This window comes from Hippocampus bargibanti, linkage group LG04, assembly GCF_051943395.1.
Source record: "Hippocampus bargibanti isolate YZ-2025 linkage group LG04, ASM5194339v1, whole genome shotgun sequence".
Taxonomy (NCBI): Eukaryota; Metazoa; Chordata; class Actinopteri; order Syngnathiformes; family Syngnathidae; genus Hippocampus; species Hippocampus bargibanti.
In genome coordinates this window covers 17,234,599-17,261,770 of record NC_142737.1, presented here as the reverse complement: position 1 = coordinate 17,261,770, position 27,172 = coordinate 17,234,599, and the positions used below count along the sequence as shown (strand labels likewise).

The window sequence follows — 27,172 nt, the reverse complement described above, 5'->3', positions numbered from 1 at the left end:
CTTTTTTTAATCTCCCCATCTCCCTCTCCTCCCTCTGTCTCCCTCTCTTTCTCCCTCTCCCTCTTCTCTCTTTCTCCCCCTTCCTCTCTTTCTCCCCCATCTCATTGAGACAAGTTAAAAAAATACCAGTACTGTAATTTTTTTTGCAAAGTTATCACTAGATGGCAGCAGAGTGAGTAAACTTCCTCGTATTTATTGTATGTTTGGTAAATCACACATCAGATACATGAAGAACGTAACCTCTTCTTTTCCTTTCGGCTTTTCCCTTCAAGGGGTCGCCACAGCGAATCAGTGTCCTGCATCTTCAGAGGTTTGATTGGCATGTTTGTTTGGCCAAATTTTTACATCGGATGTCCTTCCTGACACAACCCTTTGTATTTATCCGGGCTTGGGACCGGCACAAGAAGACACTGGCTTATACCCCCTGGTGGCTACAGAACAAGCATCTCTATGAACTTAATAAAGATGAAGATGCTCAGTAAAAGGCTCCCAAACACAAAATCGACACAAGACCAGTCAAAAAAGCGAAACTATACTAACCATTTGATGGCAATGTTCTGATCTTACCGTGAAAAGGGCATCGAACGTAACATAGAGCATTAAATTAGAACGAAATAAAAGGCCAAATTTGAGAGACTGAAACTGATATAATGCACCACTAGTATATATATGTACAATACATTCACGACTGGTAAAGGTGCCTTTTTGCACACTTGAAACCCCCAGGCTTCTCTTAACAAAAAGGGGTTTAGTGAAGTATCCCATGAAGAAAGTTTTTTTTCATTCCTATTTAGAGGCAGTATAATTTACGTTTATTTCCTAAATGTTATTTATTGTTTTATAAGCTTAACAGATGTGTACTTAAGTATGGCCAGACAGAAATGGTTTGGACATGTCCAGAGGAAAGAGAGTGAATATAATGGGAGAAGGATGCTGAGTCTCCTGCCTGGCAGCAGAAGACCGAAGAGGAGATTTATGTTGTGTTTATGGATGTTGTGAAAAAGTTAGCTGGTGTGAGAGAAGAGGATGCACAAAACAGAGTTAAATGGAGGACACAGATTCGCTGTGGCAACCAGTGAAGGGAAAAGCAGATTTGGCCTGTATTGGATTGGATTTGGATTTGCCTTTATTCTCGCAGTGGAGACATTTACCTTTCACAGCAGCAAAGTGATGAAAGGAATGAAAGTAGAAAAACAAAATACATGAACTGCTGGAAAGGCAGCCACTCTCGCGGCGCCGTCTTGAAGTCAAAAGAACCCAAAAAACGAAATAACAAATACAGTAAAGTCTCGTTATATCGATATTCAAGGGAGTCCGAAAAAATATCGATATAACCGGGACTATCGATATATCCGACCCTGTTTGCATATAATTTTCTCCGTGCGTGCATAGAAATAGTATCGATATAACCGGGACTATCGATATATCCGATATCGATATAACGAGACTTTACTGTAATATGACAACACAAAGACACAGAGAGTCATTCATTCTTAAGCACTTTCTGTACCCTCTTTTTTACATGAAGCATATTGAAAAGTATACAGACAGATAAATAATGTTTTAAAACTTAATTTGTTCCAATTTAGTATGAAAATGGTACACTTTATATACAGTGCTTAAATTCGAGTATCCTTTATAAAGCATACGTAAGTTATACTGGGCTACTTTTGCTAAGGGCATGAATGTTGAGGATATATTGATATCTGTGGTTCTCCGATCATTTTCACAAAAGTATTCGTAGATCCCATTTGCTGTGCCGATGACCATTTTGTGTTTGGGAGTCTTTTACTGAGCGAGTTGCTCGTTCTGTAGCCACAAAGGGACATAAGTCTTCTTGTGCCGGTCCCAAGCCCGGAAAAATACAGAGGGTTGTGTCAGGAAGGGCATCCGACGTAAAAGCTTGGCCAAAACAAACATGCAGATCAAACCTCTAAAGATGGAGGACACTGATTTGCTGTGGCGACCCCTTGAAGGGAAAAAGCCGAAAGGAAAAGAAGTTGTTGTTTGTGTGCATCTGTTGTGGACCGTTATCACCATTTTGGCCAGGACATTCTGAGAAAGAGAAGAATGTGTGCTTGATGTTTGGGCCTTCTCACCAGCACATGTGTACCATACCTGATTTTGAAGGAGGGAATGTTGGCATTATGTGATTGTTGCTGCATGTATGGCCCCGTGGCGCTTGTGTTTTTTGTGCCTGTAATGGGCAGAATTTTTCACAGTCCACTTTTTTTCCGTTGAGATGTTAGTCCTGTTGAAGGGTCTGCGTTATTGCAGCTCGATAGATGGAGGACTGAGGTAGCCGAGGATGAGTAGATGGTGTCGCGTCTGCATGCAGCGGCAATGCATATTTGGAACTGAGTGATATGAACCAATTGCTTTTATGATCAATGAAGTTTTCTGCTTCTTGGTTACTTTCAAATGTAGCTTGTTGCCGACGTGGGATGTCATGCACATTTTGAGAATGACGTCTCTGATCCACTTGTGAAAGAATAATTGCTTCACACAACAGGGTGTATGCAAGAACAGTTGTTATGATTGTATGACTGTTCATGTTGTATCTTGTGTTGTGTTATATTTTATGACTTTATGTTAATTCTTTTGCAAAGTGCTTTGTTGCAGCTGTTGTGAAATCAGAATAGAAATATAGATCGATTATATCAAATGCATATTTTATGTTGAGTGGTGGAGTTGCACAACGGCAAATAGAAGTAACGACACAGCTAATATTTAGCTTGATAATGCCTATTCTATTCTATTATAGCTTATGAACTACCAGTAGATCGCAAAGAGAATGTTGTTATATCTCTCATAGAAAAGCTCTCTTAAAAAAGACACTCCCATCTATCACCTGAATCTAATCCCAAAGACTTCAAGAACCTTCGCCCCATTTCTTACCTTCCTTTTATTTCCAAAATCCTAGAAAAAGTTGTGTCCTCTCAGCTCCACTCTCACCTCTCCCAGAACGATCTCTACGAACCATTTCAATCTGGTTTCCGCCCCCACCACAGTACAGAATGAGCTCTCTTAAAAGTCACGAATGATCTTCTTTTGGCAGCTGATGCCGGTTTACTCTCCATCCTCGTCCTTCTTGACCTCACTGCAGCTTATGACACCATTTCTCATCCCATCCTCCTTCACAGACTTTCCTCCATAGGGATCACCGACATGCCTCTCACTCACACGCCTTCTCACTATTGACAATTCGACCATTTATCCCTCCCATCAGATGAAAAGCCTAGGTGTCATGCTTGACAGCACGCTATCTTTCCACTCCCATATAAATAACTTAACCCGGTCTGCGTACTTCCACCTGCGCAATATCAATCGTCTTCACCCGTCTCTCACTCCTCACACCACTGCTAACCTCGTTCATAGTCTTGTCACCTTCTCTTTGGTGTCCCTCAGAAACTTCTCCACAAACTTCAACTCATCCAGAATTCTTCAGCTCGGATCATCACCAGAACCTCTTCCTTTCACCACATCACCCCCGTCCTCCAAGAGCTCCACTGGCTCCCGTTCAAATATAGAATCAACTTTAAAATTCTTCTTTATACATTTAAAGTTATCCATAACCTTGCCCCCCCCATACCTATCTGACCTTCTTCAAATTTCTATTCCTTCTCGTTCCCTCAGATCCTCTCCCTCCCGCCGCCTCTGTGTGCACCCCCTCTGCGCGTCTCAGCACGATGGGTGACAGAGCCTTCAGCTGCTCTTCCCCCAAACTTTGGAATTCACTTCCTCCCAACATTCATAACATCGATTCTCTTCCCAACTTCAAGTCCCATCTAAAAAACCCACCTATTTAAAATTGCATTTTCTGTGTAGTTCTCTCTCGTTTCTATTTATAATTGTATTTAATTTAATGCATTCTATTTGTGATTGTATTTTATTTATTGTAGTACCTAGTCCACCTTGTCTGTGACTGTAAAGTGTCCTCGAGAGCTTTGAAAGGCGCTTAAAATGTAATGTATTATTATTATTATTATTATTATTATTATTATTATTATTATTGATCCACTAATCTTTAATGCCGCTTATCCTGAACAAGGTCGCTGGGAGTTTCTGGAGTAATGGTTGCTTCTTTTTATTTATTTATTTATTTATTTATTTATTTATTTATTTATTGCCTTGAATATTGGTCTGGGCTTTGATTCCTGAAATCCAAGTCTTAAAGTCTTAGAAATGTTCTTATTAAAAAAAAAAACAAAAAAAAAACAAATGCGTACAAATAGCATATGTAAAATTCACTAAATATTGTATTTAGCTGCTTCCTCATTGCTAGAATGCTGAAGGCTCGTGATGCTGAGGGGTTATGGAACTTCTTGTCTCACAAGGAAATTCTACACATTGCTCAGAAAGGAAAATAACCTGTTGCAAAAGTTTCCAGGCACACGGGGAAATAGAGAGGCTGCTGCAGTTAATGAGCAGTCCCCCGGTATCAGGTGCATACTGGCAGATATGCCCTGAGCGAAAAAATACTAATACTGCTATCATATCCCCTCCTGGGAAAACAAATTGACCAGAGGTGTACTGACTTATTTAGATTCAGAGGTTGCATCCAATGTGACCTTAATGATCTGCATGCAACTTTTTTCTCTTGTGACATACAGTTCTAACTCACAAATTGTAAATTCCCGTACTGCCAGATACAGTAGTATGAATTGTTTACTCTTCCTCTCCCCAAAAGTCCGATCTGCTAATTTCCAGTTGACCTGCTACCCTGCTGACAAGTGATCTAGCCATTTTCTAAACTGCATATTCTCACAAGGGTTACGTCATACTGGAGCCTGTCCCAGCTATCGTAGTTGGGGGACACAACCTGAATCGGTTTCTGTCACGTTTTGCGAGGTGGTGATGGCGGGTTCGGATCCCAAAAAGCAGGCAGGAGGGAGCAGGAGGTTGTTTGACAAATTGTATTAAAATAAAGTCAGCAGGAACAAAATGTAAAACATCAAAATGATCTGAATGGAAAAAATACAAAGTAGCAACAGAAAACCAAGTGTAAAAGTCCGCCAAGGTTAAACAAACACGTACACAATGCATGCTGCAACCAAGCAGCAAACAAACAATGAACCGGCCCCGGATGATCGTGCCAGGTGTCTTTTTAAGTGTCATTGATTATAACGACCAGCACCTGCGAGGCTGCCGGCAGGGCTGACGTCGCTACCCGCTGGTCGCCAATTTGATCGGGACGACCAGCACCTGTGCAGGTGCAGGCGGGGCCGACAGCGCCCCCCGTTGGTCGCCAACCAGATCATGACAGTACCCCCCCTTCAAGGGGCTGCTTCCAGAAGTCCCAACAGTCTCCCAAAAGGTCCACTCGCCAGGGAACGGTCGGTGGAGAGGGCAACCGCTGCCTCTCCAGCATACGACGGGCGGCGGCCTGATGGGAACGGGACTCGGCCTGGGGTGGACGAAGACGCGGCACGGATCGTCGTGGGCGTGAGTGCGATCCCTCTCGCACGTTCACGCGACGGCGCATGGCTCTGCGTGGACGTCGACTGCCAGGCGCAGAATGGCACCCCGTACGGCCGTATGGGACCAGGTCTCGGCCGGACGCCGACGTGGGCGTGAACTGCCCGGCTCCGGGGGAACGAGACGGGTCCAGAGCCGCTCCGGGATCCAGCGGTGAGTGGGGTCTCGGACTGACGTTGACGCGGACGTTGCACGGCTCGTCGTGGATGAGACTCAATTCGTCATGCACGACGACAGCGTGGCTGGACGTGGGCGTGCAATGCCAGTCACCCAGTGTCACCCTGGACGGCCACCTGGAAGGAGGTCTCGGCCGGACGTTTACGTGGACGTTGCGGCTCGTCGAGTGACGCAATTCAAACGCGACGAGGCTTGCGCTAACGTGGACGTAGCATGGTCAGGCACGGGGTGGAAATGAGACGGGTCCGATGTACCTGCGGGATCCGATAGTTGGCCGATTCATTCTGTCACGGTTCGCGAGGTGGTGATGGCGAGTTCGGATCCCAAAAAGCAGGCAGGAGGGAGCAGGAGGTTGTTTGACAAATTGTATTAAAATAAAGGTCAGCAGTAACAAAATGTAAAACATCAAAATGATCTGAATGGAAAAAATACAAAGTAGCAAAAGAAAACCAAGTGTAAAAGTCCGCCAAGGTTAAACAAACACGTACACAATGCATGCAGCAAACAAGCAGCAAACAAACAAACAATGAATCGGCACCCGATGGTCGTGCCGGGTGTTCTTTTAAATGTCAATGATTAAACGACCAACACCTGCGAGGCTGCAGGCAGGGCTGACGTCGCTACCCGCTGGTCGCCAATCTGATCGGGACGACCAGCACCTGTGAGGTGTAGGCGGGGGCGACAGCGCCCCCCGTTGGTCGCCAACCAGATCATGACAGTTTCCAGCCAATCGCAAAGCGGACAAAGGGATGAACAGCTCTCTGCGCTCACACTCACACCCAGGGACTAATTTAAAGTGTTCCACGAACCTGCCGTGCATGTTTTTGGAATATGGGAGGAAACCGGAGTATCCGGAGAAAACCCACGCAGGCACGGGGACAATATGAAACCAGCACACAGGAAAGACTGCTGCCGAACCCTGCACCTCTGCACCGTGAGGCGGTTGTGCTAACATAACGACCATCCGGATTTAATAGAGATTGAGACATTATTTATCCCAATGTGACAATCTCTGTGATTAGGTCCTTGATATTTGCCTTAAAAAATACTTATTTTTACCCTGAACCCTGAAGGAATATCAGTGTGGCAGGCCACACCGCTTTACCTTTAAATCAAAGCTCAGTTTAGCAATATTTTAAGGTGTGACTATGAGGTAGGACATATGCGGAAATAACTCACAAGCAGAACCTGTCTTTTGTTTTATATTGTAAAAAAAATACACAAGTGTAACATTATAGATGTTATACACAAGCATGAATGAATTCAAAGGATCTTTTCAAATCTATAGCAAAATGTATGGTTTCTAGACATAAATGAATGAAGTCTTTCCTTCACCTGTAGGATTTTTTTTGCTCTGCTTTCAAAAAAGATGTGAAGGAAGGGGACAAGTGACTTTTCTAGTTTGGTGGCTTTGCTTACCACAGAAGAGACATGCTCTAATTAAGGCACGTACTGTACACGCCACACAAATACATCTTAGTTAAGAATAGAAAAAAATATATATAAATCATTTTCGTGATGCAAATCATTTGTTTGGGAAATTGCGTGGCTCAAAATAAATATGGTCTTAACAATGGGTTAAAGGACAACCAACGTCACTTTTTTGTTTAACTGACATCAGAAAAACGTTTTATAGCATCTAAAATACCCAAAACATGCAGTATGATATTTTTATTCAAATGCAAAACACCAATAAAAATCAAAGCAGTTCAAATGCCAAAGTCAGCTTTATTGTGAAATATGCTAATATGCATGACATACAGCACAGAAGAAATTACTGTCCTCTCGGACCCAGCATGCAAGGCACTTATAATGACTTTAACAAACATGACTTAAAGTGTCCAAAAACAGGCGCAAAAAATGAGCTGCAAATTGGGCATTTTCAGAAAGTCCCACCCCCAGTTCGTGACGTCACACCAGGATGTCTTGCATGCTTGAGAATCAAAACAATGGCTTCAGATTCGGATAATATGCTTTCTTGTTACACCGCCAGTTATGAATATGATTCAAATAGTTCTGAAGAGGAAAGCATACATGTTTGCAATTGATTAGAATTTATGAATTTATGAATTGAAAGAATTTATTCCATGCCATTTTGAGGCAACATTGGGGAGAAACGATCACCAGAAAAGAGGCATAAAATGGCGACCTTCAGTGGCCACCTCCGTTTCCACAGGCTGATAAATTCATTATGTGGAGCTTGGACACCTTCTTCTGACGGCTTTTGGGTGCAACACAAGGTTTTCAGACCAAACAATACAGCAAAATACATTGACGTGATGGAAGGACCGCTACAATGCGTCTTTTTTCGGTCAGGGGGCATTCCTTTAGTGACGTCACGTACGGACTCGTCACCAACTCAAAAACAAGACTTCCTGAATATTAAGCGCGAGTCTTAAAACGTAAAATATAGCTATATGCGGTGGAATCTTTTTAAAATACACTCAGTAGAAGTCATTTGAAGCCATTTTACAAATTATGGACACAACTTGTCCAGAGACGTCGGTTGTCCTTTAAATGTTTCAGAATGTATGACAACATTAGTCATCCCTTCTGTCTTAGAGTGCTTTTCAGGTGAAACATCATATGCTAATAATAAGCTTTATCACTTTATGAAACCACTTCCATTGTTTCAGAGGTGCTAACAAATTGCGCGACAATGCATCATTAGACTCACAACTCTCATTTGACTCATAACATAACTCTACTGCATCAGTACACAAAGTACAGAAACCTTCATGAAATATTACTGTAACCGGATGCTATTTTAACCAATAGGACCAACATGTTGGCTTGTTATATCCATCAGTAATCCTCTTCATTTGTTTTATTTATCCAAGTTTCATTATTTTATATTTTAAAGTGAGTTTTTGGTAATGATGGTTACACTTCCATTTGAGTAATTTTGCTTTTATATGTCAAAAAAAGTCAGCCATTACATAGCGCCGTGTTCGTGTGACAATTAACCTGTGTATGCACGTATGTGTGTCATCACAACTCATATTAGACATTAAAACAAAACAGATAGCCATATGAGAAACAAGAAAGATAATCATTTAATCATATGGTATCATAAAGTGGCTTTGTCATTGATTACTTCCCAGCACAAATAGTGGTCTGGCACCGCGTGCCAGACAAAACCCCATTTAGCTGCTCTAGATCCATTTGAAAACGAAAGCTAATTAAGTTGGTATGACGCATAGTCTAAACACAGATTAGTGATCTGCAAATTCCTTTCAAGCTATGTTCAACTGAATTTTCGACTGAACTTAACTCGAGATGTTATAAATCCTGTGGAGAAATACTTTAAAGACTTCTTAAACTCCACGAGCTTGCTTCCAGTGAGGAAACATAGCTTTGAGACTCTCAGGTGGGCTTTCCTACAGTATCTGTGGGTTTGAAATAATAGATTTAGCTATAAAAAGCAAAGTTAAAGTTCTTAAAGGCGCTGGATGTTGCGGGGGTATCCTGTTGACACGTCTCTCCAACATTACGTGAACATCGTGGATAGTGCTTTTGGATTGGCAGGCCAGATTGGTGGTCCCCCTTTTTAAGAAGAGGGTCCGGATGGTGTGTATCAATCACACCTGTGTTCTAAATCTGAGTCACGATTGCTCGTTACTGGAGCCATGACATCACAGATGCTGCATCTGTGATGTCATTTTCAGTCCAGAGGCAAAATGGCTGCCTTGGATTGGATTTACCTTTGGAGAAACACACAATGGAGAAATTTACATTTCACAGCAGCAAAGTTATAAAAGGAAGACAAAAGGAAAGAAAGAAGTAGAAAAACATACATACAGGAGCTGCTGGAAAGGCAGCCACTCTCGCGGCGCAATTTTGAAGCCAAAAGAATAACAACAACAAAAATAATAATAATATGACAACACACAGTCACACATAGTCATTCTTTCTTAAGCACTTTCTGTACCCTCTGTTACATGAAGCAGTTCTAGATGAAAGAGGAGAGTATCAAAGTGTCCTTTTCACTAGTGGATCAGGGATGTCATGGTGGAATTGGATTGGATTGAATTGGATTTGCCTTTATTCGTCTCGCAGTGGAGGAATTTACATATAGAAAAACAAAATACAGGAGCTGCTGGAAAGGCAGCCACTCTCGCGGCGCCGTCTTGAAGTCAAAAGAACCCAAAAAACGAAATAACAAATAACATGACAACACAAAGACACAGAGAGTCATTCATTCTTCTTTTCCCTTCGGCTTTTCCCATCAGGGGTCGCCACAGCAAATCAGTGTCATCCATCTTTAGAGGTTTGATCCGCATGTTTGTTTTGGCCAAGCTTTTACGTCTGATGCCCTTCCTGACACATCCTTCTCTATTTATCCGGGCTTGGGACCGGCACAAGAAGACTTATGTCCCAGAGAGTCATTCATTCTGAAGCACTTTCTGTACTCTCTTCGTTACACGAAGCAGTTCCAGATGAAAGAGGAGAGGATCAAAGCGTCTCTTCACCAGTGGATCAGGGACATCATGGTGGAATGTGCACGTCGACTACAAGCTAAATGTTGAAAGCAAACACACAGCTGTAGGATCCATTGATGAAAAGATTGTCCCACGTGAATCTGCTTCAATTCCAAGCCGCAACAGTTCACATACGCATCGGCGCTCTGCCTTGACGGTCCTTCTTATCGCGGGCTCCTCAAGCCATGAATCCATCCAGCCGCAGACTGTCCAACAGCACCGACCTTCCGCTGAACGAAGCGGGGCTGTGAAGATGCTGCCCATTACAGGCGCAAAAAAAGCACAATGGCCCCTTTGGTGTCCAGCGATGACAGTCGAATTGCACCGACATTCCTCCCATTCAAAAACAGTACTGGCATATTCATGCTGCCCAAAAGGCGCAACCGCTCAGCACAGTCTCCTCCTTGAAGAATGTTGTGGCAAAAAATGCTGAAAAACAATCCGTATCCGTTCTACACGACGCACAATAACACAAAGTGACAAAAGAAAACACGAAAACAAGACAAAAACAACAAAAAAAAGCAAGGCTCATCAGAGCACTTGCTGACGGCTGTCTACTCGGGCGCCGTCTTGGACTCCTTTTGTACACGTCTGCTAAGCTAAATGTTGAAAGCATACACGGAGCTGTTGCATCCATTGACGAAAAGAGACGGTCTCACTTCTCCTTGTCTTCTTTTCCTTTCGGCTTCTCTTTCTCCTTGTGAGATGGACAAAAGAAGGATGCTCTAACTCACATTCCACAAGAGCAATATTGCTTGGATTGCCATTTTAGGACGAGTGGGGCCAAGTTGCAAAAGAACATCAGAATCAGAATGAAGAAGCTTATAATAGTCCCACAATGGGGAAATTTGCAATCTACTGCAGCAAAATTGAAAGGGGTGGTGGTAGGCGGCGGAGGGGGCGCGGGGGTCAAAAGTTTTAAAAAAGTATTCTCTGCACAAACGAAAATGTCAGGAGACTGAAATGTACAACTGCACAAAGAGTTTCCTAAAAAGAACTGGACATAGTGCAAAGTATATAAATACAGTATAAAAGTCATATTTGCAGATTTTAAATTTGTAACTGTATTGACTCAACATAAGGTGGCTAGTCCAGTTTTTTTTTTCACGTGTGTTTATTAAGAAGCCTGCTTTGCTTGAATGCTGCTTTGCCGATGACCATTTTGTGTTTGGGAGCCTTTTCCTGAGCATATTCATCTTTATGAAGTTCATCGAATTGCTTGTTCTGTAGTCACAAGGGGACACAAGCCAGTGTCTTCTTGTGCCGTCCCAAGCCCGGATAAATACAGAGGGTCTTGTCAGGAAGGGCATCCGATGTAAAAGCTTGGCCAAAACAAAACCAAAATCTGAAGATGGAGGACACTGATTCGCTGTGGCGACCCCGAGAAGGGAAAAGGCAAAAGGAAAAGAAGAAGTTTATTCAGAAGCTTGACAGCAGGAACAAGCGGTGGTATCTCTCCTTGTAACAGTCTCTGGCTGAAGGAGCGACCCAGTGCTGTCAGAGTGGGCAGGAGAGGTGGGAGGGGCTGTCCATCATAGTTTTTAGTTTAGCTAGCGTCCAGTCTTAAGGAGTGATCCCTGAACCTGAGTAGGAAGAGGCGACTCTGTCCCTTTTTGATCAGGGCATCCGTGTTTGTACTCCCGTCCAGTTTATTGTTGAGAAGAACACCCAGGTATACTTGTAGGAGGTCATGCTCTTTATGTCTGTACCCTGGATGTTCAACAGTGCAGGTGAGGACTGTTTCCTGCACAAATCCACAACCAATTCCTTGGTTTTTCCAGAGTTGATCTGGAGGTGATTCTGCTGGCACTAGTCCACGAAGTCCTTTGTCAGTCCGCTGTACTCTTGATCATCTCCCTCTGTAATGAGGCTGACAATCGCAGAGTCATCAGAAAACTTCTGAAGGTGGCATCTAATCTTGAAAAGTCCGTCTTGAAAGTGGCTTTAACAGTATGTCTGCAACCAAATCCATGTCTTCTCCTTCAGCCACTGTGGGTTGACAAAACCGCTATTAAATCAACACAATATATTTGCTTATGCAGCTCGCTACAGATACAGTGTGCTAGCTCTGGCCAATAAGCTCTTATCACGAGTGGCTATTGATACTGTGACTAGCTGATCATAGTTTGCAAAAACTGACATTCCCAGCACCTGCAAGCAGGCCTTTGGTTGACAACTCAAAATCTGATTGGTTAAAGCAACAGTTACAACGACACTTATTTGATGCTCCGGGGCCTGCAGAACTGATTGTGAAGGCGTCCAGGTAGCTTTCTGACCCTGGTAACAAATGATGGCTGAAATGTGATTGGTTAAATGCTTAAAAACGAAAACAGACATCTGTAACCAACCCAATAGGGGAAAAGTAATGAAAGGAAGCTGAATGACAATTTGGAATTATATAATACAAGTTAATGCACAAAACTAATTAACATTAGTCTTTGATTCAGATATTTTTACACCATCAGAGAAGGCCTTGCAGGTCCTGACGGTCCACTACCGCCAGCTTGCTAATAGGCTCAGCGGCCACTTGCAATACTGTTAGTCTCTCAATGTCAAAATGTGAACAACATAATCAAGAGGAAAGAGAATTCCAAAATAAATTCCAATTGAACTAAGAGCTATATTGGTCCATTTTTTGGGCTCAAACAAATATTTGTTTTAATTTTACTCTTCAGTGACTAGTAAGAAGTGCAAAAACACATAGACTGAAATATTGACCCACTGTTTATAGCTTTTAGAAGATGATGTTCACAGTTAGAGTGTATAGTTTGACCCGAAAATGACAGCCTCATTCCGTAACATTTTGTGAGTGGTGTAGCTCTCATTGCACAATGTGCACCTTTAACTGCCCAAGACTTGGTGTGAATAACTTCTTTTTCCATCATCTACTTTATGGAATGTGTGTAGTCTGCCTTCTGTGGGCATGGGATGATGCTTTTTGTCCATTATACCAGATGTTTTTTTCGTAGTATATGTATCTGTATCTGATCTGTAATCATAGTATCTGTTGTAATGGTGTGTTGCCTAAGTGTAGAATTGTGTGGGCCGGAAAGTTCAAAATGCGACTTCAGTATGTTGTTGAACAATTCTTTACCGCAACAGATGCCGCAGGGGTAGAAGTTGAGAGTCAGAAAGCATGAGTGCTTCTATCAAGCTCAAATAACTTCCATTTCCTGGTCGATGGTTGACACAATCTTAGAAACTCAGCCGTGAGACTCAACCTTAGGAGACATGATCGGCTTCAAGTAATTAAGATGTCACATTTTACCACTCTCTAGTTTGACATTCACTTGAGTTACGCAAGGTCACCAACAGGGTCCAGGTTGAACCCAAAAAATGTGCATGGGGTCCATCACCTTGGGGGCAATCTAAGGATGGTGGTCAGCAGCCCGTTTTCAGTTGTTGAATCTGGGTCACAAGGTCATTTCGGGGCCTCACATCAAAGCACCTGATTAAGGAATTGTTGAAATTTACAACACGGTGCCTCATGACAAAAGCGATTTGAAATAAACAATTTTAAAAAGTGAAGCTCAAAAGGTATGCAGATGCAGGCACCTGTCTTCTCAGAGACACGCCCAAAGCAAAGCCCACGGTGATGTTATTTCAAAGGCTTGAACTATTCCATGATCTTTGTCTTTGGTACGACTATGTTTATGATGTGTCCCTTAAAATGACTAGTTTTAAGTAAATCATGAAAAATAACAAAATTATGGAATTATTTCCACTTTTAAGACATATGAGTCCCACTGTCTGAGGTTCATTAAAAAAAACAAGCGACACTTGAGTGACTCCTCTTCACTGACATTCAAAGCATGTTGCACAACCTGATCTGTGAGGGAGTCAAGCCCTACGATAGGGCCTCCAAATGGCAGATCCAACAGTAAAAATAAATCCAACGACACTATTAAAAGAAGGCAGGATATGATCTCTTTTTTCTCTGGCTTGACACAGTCAATCAACAAAGAGACAAAGCAAACAGTATTTAATGCCACAGGTGGCCGACCATCTCGGCCAGAAAGTCCTACTTTGCTGCTTTAAATACTAACACAAGCATTTGTCTTACATCAACACCTTAAATTCTAAACTTTGTCCCATGAAAGTGAATTAATTGAATCCCAACAGTCTACTCTCTTTTCCCAGTGAGTGTATGTGCATTTTAGAGTCTTTTGTCTCGAGGCGGGATTTTTTTTTTTAATTCATGGAGCAATTAATTGTTATTAGCTTCACGTGAGAAGCAACTTTCTAATGATGACCTGATGGACCCGAAGCGAGTGTTTTATCCAGCTAGAAAAATATGACAATTCCTTTTTTTATTCACAATCAAGTTTTTCGCATCGTAATTCACGGTATAGCAAATGATATTTAGATAAAGATTAGATTAGATTATTTTAGTTTAGATTAGCCTTTATTAGTCTCCGCAAACTCAGAAGAGCTGGAGCCCCAACCCCCATCACAACCTCCTTCTACTGCGATACCATCGAGAGCATCCTGACCAGCTGTATCACGGTGTGGCACGGCGCCTGCACCGTGTCCTGCCATAAAACTCTGCAGCGCATCGTTAGGACAGCTGAGAAGTGTCTCTCCCCCCCCCCAGTGGGTGGCACTCTAGGGCCCCGCCTGCAGCTGTACAGCTGTTGGTTTTCACCAGTGGCAGTTAAAAGGACTGCCGGCATGATAATAATAATAATAATAATAATACAGTAAAGTGTCGTTATATCGATATTCTCGGGAGTCTGAAAAAATATTGATATAACCGGACTATCAATATATCCGATCCTGCGGCATGTAAATTTTCTCTTTGCGTTCATAGAAATAGTATCGTAATAAGCAGCACTATCGATATAACCGATATCGATATAACGAGACTTTACTGTAATTATAATAATAATAATAATAAGAAGAAGAAGAAGAATACATTTTAATTTCCAGGCGCCTTTCAGAACACTCAAGGACACTTTCCAATCAAAAAACAACACACAAAAGAATAGAGCCATAAATAAAATGATAAATAATAAAATAGCTGATTGAACTAGACAATGAATGCAATTTTAAACAGATGGTTTTGAGGTGGGATTTGAAAGTAGGGAAGCAGTCAATACTACAGATGCTGTGTGGCATGACCATTCAGTGTCTGGTCATTGTTTGTTTCACGTTGTTGGGTTTGCTCTGTTTTAAGTCATGTTTTAGTCATGGTTTTGTTTGTTACTTTGGACCTTTTTGTTCTGATGAATTTTTTGTTTTTGATTTAGTTCCTGTTAACTATATTCAGTACCATTTTAAACACACCTCCCCCTTACAAATCATGATCCTGGGTGTTTCTTTTTAATGTGTTTTAATGAGTCACAAAATGACAATTTTGACTGCTTGTCTCGAGCTCAGGGTGGCACGGTGATCGATTATTTAAGAGGCTGCCCTCTTAATAATAATAGATAGAGTTAGATAATGGGTGGATGGATATTTTGGGCCTTGTGTATAATCAGATTTCAACTTCTGCGGGCTGCCACGCCACTTTAATTTTCCTGCGGTGTGCAGACTCAACCCATAGGCAAAGAAATTTCAATTATTTGCAATGGGGCTGTCACCAATCACATTTTAAATTGGTGCTACCTGGATTAGCCAGGGCCAGCTGGCACTTGATAGTGTGTTCATTTTTGTTTCTTCTGATTGGTTCTTCTGATTTGTTACAGGCAAATTTGATGAGCAAAACAAGGAAGGATCTGCATACATGAGTATGTTTAGAATCAGCATATTTTGCCAGAATGATATATTTGCCTTTTCTTTCTTAAAATATATCATGTTAGTAGAGGTGTGCGTGGTTATAATCACATTTTTGTTATATTATTGATGCTTTTTATTATTGTGACGTGATAGCAGTGGAATTAAGGGTTATGTTTTTTGTTTGGGTTACATTTGTTAATTTGTTTTTGTTCCCTCATGTGCACTTTTTGTCTTCACCTGTTCTCATCATCCGTGTCCCTCGTGTTGAACCAATCCGCTTTCGCAAGCATTTGTTTCTTGTCCAGGTGTTTGTCATTGTCTTTTCACTTTGCTTGTATTTATTTCTCTGGGTTCTATCAGTTTTGGTTGCATCTGTGTGCCCCTGATATGTTTTGTTCTCTTGTGGTTTTTAGGACTTTGTTCGGGTACTTCCGTTTTGTCCAGTCCCAAAGTGGTCGGGTGCTCTGTGAGCTGGGCTGCAGCCAAAGGCGGGACCCCTGGCGGTCCGATATACCTCCCATCATGCAACACCTTGACCGAATGATCCAACCAAAACTGGACAATTTAGGACCAAAGGCCCAGTCCCACTGCGACCCGTTCCTGTTCGGATGTCTGGCATCCATCCATTGAGGGAGGGGAACTATTATGTCCAGGTGTTCCTCGTGGTCTCATCCCTTGGCTTGTATTTAGTTCCCTGAGTTCCATCAGTCTTGGTCGAGTCATTCTGAATGTCTTTGTGCTCGTCATGTTTTGTTTTCTGTCCTGGGTTTTTACTATTCTGGTTTCCTGTGGTTTTCCAGGACCTGCTTGAGTTTTCTCCAGTGTACGCTGCAAGATGTATTTTTGTCAAATACATCTTGGTCAGTCCACCCTGTTCCTCGCTACGTTTTGGGATCCTCCAACTATAAGCAGCATCAAGCAGAGCCTGACACAAAGAGGTGAATTAAATCACAGAGTCTCCACTGAATGGCAAGGCTTTAAACTCCTAACCAGCCACTGAATTCTAGCTATGGGTGGGAATATCCTCAGGGGAGTTAACATCATGGAAAGTCCTCGACCTTCAGATGATATGAGTCATTTTACGATGGAGCACCCAAGTAATTTACACACTAACTAAGGCATTAGTTTTAGTCTTATTTTCATTTATTTGACCACAAAGAATTACTTGAAATACATGCACCAATCCATTGAACCTTCTTGCTCCAGCTCGTGCTCACTGTTCCAGCTACTACAGCATCAGTGGAGCGGTCATTCTCAGCATAAAAGACGGAAAAAATACAGTTGGAACGGGACTGATCAAGGACGACTTTCTTCACTGGCAATGATCTCCATAGAGACAGAGAGACTTGCACTTCATTTATAAGTAAAGGTAACACGATAATAACGTTTTTTTAATTCTGTTTTTTTCGATGCTACAGAATGCTGACATGACATTTTAAACAAAACACGTTAACTGTTGCCAATCAAATGGTGAATAAGCTACTCTGTGGAGTTCATATGTTTGTAAATCTGACTGTCATGACGTCAGTGCTTCACCAGCCATGAACCCCACTGCACGTCACTGGCTGGAGTCTATCCAAGCTGTCTTTTGGCGATAGGCGGGGACATCTTGAATTAGTTGCCACCCAATCGCACGGCACACATATATCAAAGAACATTCATGGTCACAATCACACTTGGGGCCAATTTAAACGGCTACATTAACATGCCATGCATGTTTTTGGAATGTGGGAGGAAACCAGAATACCCAATCATGCACGTGCAGAACATGCAAACTGCATACAGGAAGACTGGGGTCGAAAACTGCACCTCTGCACTGTGAGGCCTAAGTGCTAACAGTCGACTACAAGGCCGCCTGCAATTGAACTGGATGACTTAAATTAGTCCTGATGTCAGACTCACTTGTGATAGATTGAGATGTCGTCATTGAACAATTCATTGCTGTGGTTGTAGCTTTCTGTAAAGTAACCAAAGCTTAATCCCGCTCTGGCCTGATTTCAAGAGAATAGAGCAAGTCTTTCACTTACCTGAAGGCGAATTTCAAAGTATAATCAAGAACGGAAAATTTGCAGTGCGGGCCTAGCATGTACTGTATCTTTTTTAGGCAATACAATTGGGATTTGGTCATGCAGGCTTCACACTTTAATGATGAGATAACTGGAGAAATTCTCATTCCACAGCAGCAAAATTATGAAAAGAAGAGAAAATGAAAAAGAATAAGTAGGAAAAAAAATCTAGGGGCTGCTGAAGGCAGCCACTCTTGCGGAGCCAGTCACTGTGCAATGGATTTCACTATATATAATAAACTATGTCCTATTGAGCTTCGGGGGAGCTCTATCAAATGGGTGTCTCGCCAAAATGTTAAGTCAAACTTATAAAATCACTTAAAGTAAAGATGAAAGTTGATATAATTCAATCACACTTGTTTTTTTTTATTTCAATTTCGTTGTATTTGTGGGAAAAGAGTTCAGAGAAAATCATAAAAACTGTTGCGCTGTCGAAATACTTCTGAAATATTCAATATACTGTACAATACTTCCCCCAAAAATATGTGTTACTTGAATGATGAAAAATATAATGTTAGGACTAAAACCCCAGACAGATTTTAACACAACTTCTACCAGAACATAATTTTTAAGAAATTGTTTTTTTTTTAACTATGTACGTATTCATTTAGAGGTTGTGCTCTATACCGGAGTTAAGGGGGGCACATGGTACAGTCAGAAATCTGCCCGCTCCCCCCAACCCTCCACTCCACGCCCGTTAAGTCGCTTGAGTATTTTATTTTATATTGTAATATTCATTTCGCAATATATTAATTAACAGATATTTGCACATTATTTTCTCACCGTGCCCCCACGTGTATCATGAAGCCCTCGTTTGGCCCTCATTTGGCCGGAAAAAAGGGAAACAATGTTATTAAGCATGAATTGTCACAACCGGGAAGTGTCGCGTCATTTCTGCCTTTTTGAATACCTGAATTGTATCACAAAATAGCAACAAAAAAAAAAAGCATAATCGAAATTGGTACAATATCCATGGAAGAGTATTAGAGCCAGTGGAGAAAAAATTAAGGTTGGCAAGATTCTCACTTTATTTTCAAAATTCTGACTTTAAAATTCTGACTCCATTCTCAGAATTCTGAATTTAAAGTCTTCCGTATATCAATTAAAATCATCGATCAAAAAATGTGGGTGAATGTACAAACCTGTGAGCCGCCGCGCGTTTAGGCGTGCATTCACCGAAAAAGGGGTACTCAATAATCGCTTGCACACGATTAAAACATGTTTCGCAGATATGTGATTTTTTAGAAAACCACGTGAAAATAACACAAGTTTAACGCATTTTAAGCACGTGCAAGCGATGTACATGTTCGAACTAATTATAGTAAATCCAACGGTTCTTTTTTTCCGTGTGGGTGTGGAAGACTGTGGAAAGAAATGTAATCAAAGCAGTAAGTCTTGTCACGAACGCTTCTCCGGGAAGTTGTTTGACATCACCTGTCAACATTTTTTTGTGTATGTCCTTTGTCAAGTTTTTTTTGTGTAACAATCGCGTCATGTCGGCATAAAAGTACCAACTAGATGTCACAGAATCAGGACGTTTCAGACTATGCAAATAGTTTGTACATATTGAAATATTATAGCCATTCATTTATTCAGTTTGTAGATATTGAAATATTATAGCCATTCATTTATTCATTTATCTAAACCGTTTTATCATCACTGAAGGTCGCCGAGGTCCTGGAAGCGTGTACTGTACCTGCTAACCAGTCGGCGCCGTGTTCATAACAACCCCCCAAAAATTATATACTGTATATATATACATATATATATATATATATATATATATATATATATATATATATATATATATATATATATATATATATATATATATATATATATATATATATATATATATATATATATCTCCTAGGAGAAGTGGTTAAACCAGGAACCCAAGGCGGAAACAAAGAAAAAAATCAAACAAAAGAAAAACAAGGAAAACAAAATGCTCCAAATTCTTGGTGACGAAAAGTGTTTCCAGTGACGCTCCTTTATAAAAGCTGCGAGCGTGGCAACTCCCTTACTTACTGTACGCCGACTGCCGCTGCTGATTAAATCATCTTGAAGCTACTTCCTTTTAGGTCACTTAAGATACTAAATGCGTAAACAACCAAGCTAATAAAAAAATAAAAATTCATTTTTAATTGGATTTGTTATTTCATCACATTATCTTTAATTCGATCAGTTTGACAGGGTGTTTTTTTCTTTTTTCCTCACCAGAGATGTTTCAGCGAGCGTGCCTGCTACTTGCAGCGCTTTGCACGCAGTGGCAGGTGAATGCCCGTAAGTACAGCTTGCTCACACACATTTAATCGTATCTGATTTATTTTCGACAGATTAGTTTTGATCGTGTTTCTGTATTTGCTTCCAGAATTTCTGAACAGGGCGAGCCTTGAACAGGCTGTAAACGCCGCCATCACTAAGGTGGACTCGGCATACGAATACTCAAGACAAGAGTGAGTTCATAGATTTGATGAAGGACTTTTTTGCGCTGGAATCTGGAAATGTTGAACAACAACCAGCCATCATTTTGATGTGAAAATAAAAATTAGGACTCAATACAGCCCCAAAGTACGCTAACTGTATTTTATATTTTGTAATGAATTTGGCTCCAGAAGGAGATACATATTTTCTTGAAGAAAAACAAACACCTTTGGTATCTTGCTGCTCAGTTCATCTGTGTCACAGTCATTCTTGGGGCAAATCAAGGATCAAGCCATTCAAAGCAATTTGTTGCCATATGTAAATACATTAAATTATGGACCCTTTTTATCTAAACGTGTGAGATTCGTCCTCAAAGACTGTTTGGTTCGAGGCTTGGTTCATGACTTCAAGAAAACTGGCAACTCAAATGAGGACAAGCAGTCAAGGGAAGTTTCTCCCAAACTTACTGAGCCAAGGCGAAAATTTTGCTTTTGAAAATGTGACGGCGTATCATTAAACATAACGTCACAAATTTAGGCAATAATGAAATACATAGCCTTGTCTCAATTTAGCAATAGATTTACCTGCGAAATCTAAGTGCGTTTAGTTTAACCACAAATTATTATTCTTTTGCAAAAATGGAAATCGTGATGCACCTGTTTCTGGAATCCTGCCATCTAGGTGAAGAGAGCTTTGTTGTTCTGCTTGTCACGATGCATCACTGGAAAAATTAGATCAACAAGATTATTTGTCGTAAATACACCAGATTAATTAGATGATTTGTTTTCTTTATTTTTGTCCTTTTACATACACTCGCGCAGGTAGAAAGGGGTGTGAGTCAATTGTGAGAGGGAACACAACTGACATGTATGCCATCTAGTGGATGTGGCTGCTGTTATTTCCTTTAAATTCAGCACGAGAAAGCTCAAAGCAACTGCTATTGTGTGTCCTTTTGTTCCAACAGTTTTATGTCACAGTTGAGTGGGAGCGGGGTATTCATCAATTTTTTAAGATGATAACAAAAAAGACAATCGGTTCAATTAGTTTATGTGTTCATTGATTCAGAATGATTGACACACACTGTTGTCATATTTATGACTGAAATACAATGACGTCCTATCCAAATGTCGAATGAGAGCGATTGTAATTGTGTCGTGAAAAAGAGACTAGCTGCTCATGAATGTGACATCTTAATGCTCCAGGACCCTTGATCGTGTCAGACGCAGTGGTGGCAGACCTCAGGATGTGTTGCGCTTTTTCAAGCAACCCATCGGACTTACCCGCGAGGTGGCCCGATCTGCTGATTATATGGATGCCACACTGAACATCATCAAAAGGTCGGCAGAAAGACGGCAAAGACGTTCCATCAATGCCACAGGTGTGTGAAAATATTTTAAAGCAGATTCTTTACTTACAGACAGTGTAGGTGTTCAAATACCTGACATGTTTCGGCGTAACCTGTCAGGTATTTGAACACCTACACTGTCTGTCAGTAAAGAATCTGCTTTAAATTAGATATCAAGTAGACAGGATGAACTTAGTACAACGAAAATATTTGTGAAAATAGTCTCTCATTATCAGTCAGTACTCAATGTTTGGGACTTTCCAAGATTGGATTTGTCCTTATGGTTTTTGCCTTCCTACCGTTGAAACTTAGATCCTGTACTTTAGAAAGTTCACCACAAGTGAACTTTCTAACTTGAACTTTCTTGTTTGTTTAGATCAGAGGTGTCAGATTCAAGGCCCGGGGGCCAAATCTGCCAATCATATCATTTTATTCGACCCGCGAAAGCAAATCAGGCATGTCAAGTTCCACGACGCTTGCTAAAGTCAGAACCAAAATTTCAAATTGTCTTATGAAAAACACAATAACAGTCATTATTCGTGACTTCTGATTTGAAAACTAGTTATTCATTAATTTGTTGTGCATTCTGTATGTAATATGTGGAGGGGATGAAACATTCTCATAACGGCCCTCGAGAGGAAACCATAACTACAATGTGGACCACGGCAAAAAATGACTTTGACACCCTTGGTTTAGATTACGAATAACTGATTTTTAAATGATATTGTCGCTAGATTTGCTGTCTGAGGAAGATCTGGAGTTCATATCAGAACTGACTGGCTGCTCACCTCGACAACGTGTGCCCTCTTGCAAGACAACTTCCAACGTGGACGTCTTTCGTACCATAAGTGGCGTCTGTAACAACGAGTAAGACAATTGTCCTAATTATTTCCTGGCTTTTTGGTGCTTCCCAGTTTTATTGAATTTCTTTGCGTTTACATCCTAAACCAAGTACCACCCGCGATGAATTACTACCCCTGATGAATTCCACGTGTCCACAGGCACAACCCTCGATGGGGAGCCTCTAACATACCGTTTGTACGTTGGCTTCCTGCTGAGTACCAGGACGGAATCTCCGTGCCCAGAGGATGGGACCCGATTAAAATCAATGGCTTCCTTCTCCCTTTGGTTAGATCATCCTATTCTGCTTCTATGTTACATGCAACCGAAGATACACAAATGGCCATTTTGAACGTGCAAACTTTCATTAAATGTCTTGATCATTTTAGGTGAGAGAAGTGTCCAATCGCATCCTGACCACGGCCAACAACGATATAGTGAGCGACTCAGTCTTTACTCATCTGTTGCCCTCCTTTGGACAATGGACAGACCACGACCAGACCTTAGCGCCTCATTCCCCGGTAATACGTTCATTCAGCAACGGTCTAGATTGCGATGAGAGCTGTGAGCGCACCGAGCCTTGCTTCCCTATTTTGGTCAGTATTCTTGCATACAGTCTGGCACACAGGGCACACCTGCAAACACAAAAAGACTCACCACATCTCGTCTTGTGTGCAGATTCCCAAGAACGGCCCGCGCTTTGGCCAGCAGGAGTGCATCCCTTTTTTCCGATCGACAGCAACGTGTGGATCTGGCAACACAGGCTTCATCTTTGGTGCTGCCACCGTGAGGCAACAGCTGAATTCCCTCACGTCCTACATTGACGCCAGTCAGGTGTACGGCTCGGATGACGAAAAAGCTCTGGACCTCCGTGACCTCACCACAGATCAGGGCTTGTTGAGGGTGAACGAAGAGTTTAGTGACAAAGGCAGAGAACTGCTACCCTTTACCAAGATGATGGCTAACGTGTGCGCAACCCGAGCTCGCATCACCAACGACAAAAATGCCGAGGAAGTGCTTTGCTTTTTGGCAGGTGAGTGACAGGCAGAACCAGCCCATTTGAAACTTCTACTTTTGAGATTCTGGACTCCATCTGCGACTATTTGACTTGATGTTAACTTTGAAGGTGACGAACGTTCCAACGAGAACATTATTTTGACTTCGCTACACACACTCTTTTTACGGGAGCACAACCGTCTGGCTCGAGCCCTGGCAAAGTTAAACCCTGACTGGAATGGAGAGAGACTGTACCAGGAAGCCCGCAAGATTGTGGGAGCCTATCTCCAGGTTAGAGCTGCCTTCTCTTGAACAATCATCTTGCTTGATGAATTGTCCGGTTGACATTGTTTGTGGTCCCTTAGGTGATTACATTCAGAGACTACATTGGCTACATTGTTGGTCCTGAAGTTGTAGCCAAGAAGCTCTCTACCTACCCCGGCTATGATAAATTCATCGACGCCACTATTTCCAATGTATATGCAACAGCCGCCTATCGATATGGCCACTCGATGATTCAGCCTTTTGTTTTCCGCCTCAATGAGGCTTATGAGGACCACCCATTGTATCCCTCTCCGTTGCTGCACACGGCCTTGAACACACCATGGAGGATTGTCTTTGAAGGTAGAGTCCCCGTCTGCAGCTGGTTTCTAGTCCACGACCTTGCATTTGATTACATGACATGTCAAAATGGTTTCAGGTGGTATCGACCCAATCGTGAGGGGCCTTGTGGGTCGGCAGGCCAAGTTAAACGTTCAGGATGCCATCATAACTGATGAGCTGAGAGATTTGCTGTTTACATTCTCCGCTGAGTTGGCACTGGATCTGGCCTCTCTCAACATGCAGCGTGGACGTGACCACGGACTCCCCGGTATCTGTGATTTGTTGACTTCCAGCATACACAACCTGTTCGTTTTCTCGGAGCGATGTATTATTCGGTATATACTCTACCTGTGTTCTCAGGATATACCCAATGGCGCAAGTTCTGTGGTCTGTCACAACCAAGGAATGAGCAGGAGCTGGCTGAAGTGCTGAACAATAAGGAATTGGCAAGGAAGATTCTAGATCTGTACGGCACACCTGAGAACATTGATCCATGGTTCGGAGGAATTGCAGAGCCTCTGGTGAAAGGAGGAAGAGTTGGAGCCTTGTTTGCCTGCCTGATTGGAATTCAATTCCGCAACGCTCGAGCTGGGGACAGGTAAAGAGATTTGAACAAATACATGCCTTTCACGTATAAACCCAGTGACAAAACCTTGTTTCCAGATTTTGGTGGGAGAATGATGGAGTTTTCACAAGGGCCCAGAGAGCGTCTCTGCTGACGACATCAATGTCTCGCATTATCTGTGACAACACCGGTATCACAGACGTTCCAGACCAACCTTTCCTGTTCCGGCCACGGGGTGACGGTTACACCGATTGCCGTTACATCCCGGAGTTTGACCTCACTCCATGGAAAGCCACCCGTGAGTCCCATGGGAAAAAAAGCTCTAGAAAATGACATTTGTCTTTATGTTTTGGAATGACTGACGTCATCATTCTATGTATTCTAGCGTATGGATTTCCTGACACCAAACCGGACATAGTCAAGCCCACTCCAGGTGTGTTAAACACATATAAATCATTCGTATTAATTGGACCTGCTATCTATCTAAATGGCGATCTATGACAGAATAATAACAATTTCATATTGGTTGTTCGGAACTAAACAGTTCTTGTGCTGCTGATTGGTTCATTGCAAATGCCTGTTGCTCTGACCTTTGCAAATACAATACTTTGCAATTGGAATTGAGTCATTTCTAAACTCTCTTGGAATTCTTGAATACATTTTGGATTATGACTGACCATCATCCATTGATTGATTCCAGCTCCCTGGTCAGCATGGTCAGCCTGGTCAGCCTGGTCACAGTGGTCAGGCATGAATCCTGGAGGATATGGACACCCTGGACCTGCTGGACCCCCTGGGCCACCAGGTAAACATATTGATGGCTTCTCTTTACAGGACACGCAGGTTCCCCATATACCCTTAAAACTGGCGGGTTAAAAAAACCCAGCAGTTTTAAGGTTGTTACCGATCTATGTTTTTCCTTTTCCAGGAACTCCAGGTGCCTATCTATCTGTCTATGTTTTTCCTTTTCCAGGACCTCCAGGTGCCCCGGGATCCTATCACTCTGAGAAAATGGCTTTCTCTGTCCGACTGAGCAATAATTTCCCCAGACCCGGTATTCCTATCCCCTTCCAAGAGGTCATCTATAATGGGCAGAACAGCTATGACATCAACACAGGCATATTTACCTGTATGTATCCGGGAGTGTATGAATTTCAGTTCTCCTGCACCATCTTTGAGCATGCGGCCAGTGTGGATCTGATGCGCAATGGAGAAATAATCTTGCACTCGTTTACCACCAAGCAGGAAGGTTATATCTCAGCCAGTGGAAGCACATACATTAAGCTGAAAGGGGGAGACAAGGTGTGGCTTGTAGCTAACTTTGGTGGCAATGGTCTGACAAGAGATAGCTACTTCAATGGCCATTTGCTCTTTACTGAGGACTAATCACTCATACAAAACATCTTGAAGGATAGTTACAAACGGAAATGCTCATTGGCTTTGGTCCCATTGAATACAAACAAAAAATATCCCCGTTTTTCAAAAATTTGATTTAATTTCATGCTAGTTAGCTAGCAAGAGACAGATCCTGCATTCATCCATGTAGAATACACATGTTGAATGTGTGTGTTTGTATGTGTGTGCGCGCGTGCCTGCGTGCGTGTGTGTATGTGTCTGTGTGTGTTTGCGTGCGTGCATGCGCGCGCGTGTGTGTGTGAGTGGTTGCATGTGTGTGTGTGTGCATGCGCGCGTGTGTGTGTGTGTGAGTGGTTGCATGTGTGCGTGCGTGCGTGTGGCGGCGCCCGCGTGCATGTGTGCGTGTGTGTGTGCGCGCGCCAGGGCGCGTGTGTCCATGCATGTCTATACATCAACCCCATATAACTTGTGCCATGAGATATTGTGTTCTCCTTCTTTGCAAAGAAATTCATCATAAAAAAATCCCTTTCGAAAGAACACCTTTCTACGTCACAGGATATTTTTGACAGGAGCACAACAGAATCATCTTTGGCCAAAAGCTGCTCTTTTCTGCTTTGTTGCCATATTGAAATTGAATCTGTCAATAAATATATGAATACAGCATGTGTCTTGACAAGGTCAATCATATCAAAAATTTCACATAGAAAACAGAATGAACAATCTTTTACTCAAATTATTTATTGAAATATTTCATAAGATTGTTGAATGTTTTTCTAAATGATCTTAATACACTTAAAAAGCATGCACCCCCCCCCCCCAAACAAAGTACAGTATTATGGATATTAGAAATTAGTACCAGTTATTTGGGCAACCAAAGATTTGGGGCTCTTTCAGCAGCACTTGGGGCCTCACCACCAAAAGCAGAATTTTGCAAATAGTATTTTTGAGAAATGTTTTCTCAAAATCATCCTAATTTGTGTAAAACCTCAGCCCACAAAATGAATTTTCAAGCAAGAGCCATCAAAACTGATATCAAATTGCCATTACCAAAGTAATATCGTTAACATTTGGGTGGTGGTACAATTTAGCATATTGCGCTATCTTCACTTGTCAATCCGAT

At 41.9% G+C, this 27,172-nt stretch overlaps 1 protein-coding gene across 2 annotated transcripts; it reads left to right on the top strand.

Annotated features, from left to right (window-relative positions):
- Positions 1 to 19,942: 19,942 nt before the first annotated feature.
- Positions 19,943 to 26,713, top strand: LOC148899300 (eosinophil peroxidase-like). Of its 2 annotated transcripts, none has more exons than XM_088994444.1 (16): positions 19,943 to 20,025; positions 20,144 to 20,206; positions 20,295 to 20,379; positions 21,550 to 21,725; positions 22,427 to 22,559; positions 22,694 to 22,820; positions 22,922 to 23,128; positions 23,211 to 23,565; positions 23,659 to 23,819; positions 23,894 to 24,152; positions 24,229 to 24,399; positions 24,492 to 24,729; positions 24,795 to 24,994; positions 25,082 to 25,129; positions 25,397 to 25,501; positions 25,670 to 26,713. In XM_088994444.1, the coding sequence occupies exons 1-16, from the start codon at positions 20,022 to 20,024 to the stop codon at positions 26,080 to 26,082; spliced, it is 2,745 nt and encodes a 914-aa protein (XP_088850570.1). In that variant the 5' UTR covers positions 19,943 to 20,021; the 3' UTR covers positions 26,083 to 26,713. The 2 variants fall into 2 exon arrangements, with proteins under 2 accessions (XP_088850570.1, XP_088850569.1); XM_088994443.1 differs by having other exon boundaries at positions 25,625 to 26,713.
- Positions 26,714 to 27,172: the final 459 nt, after the last annotated feature.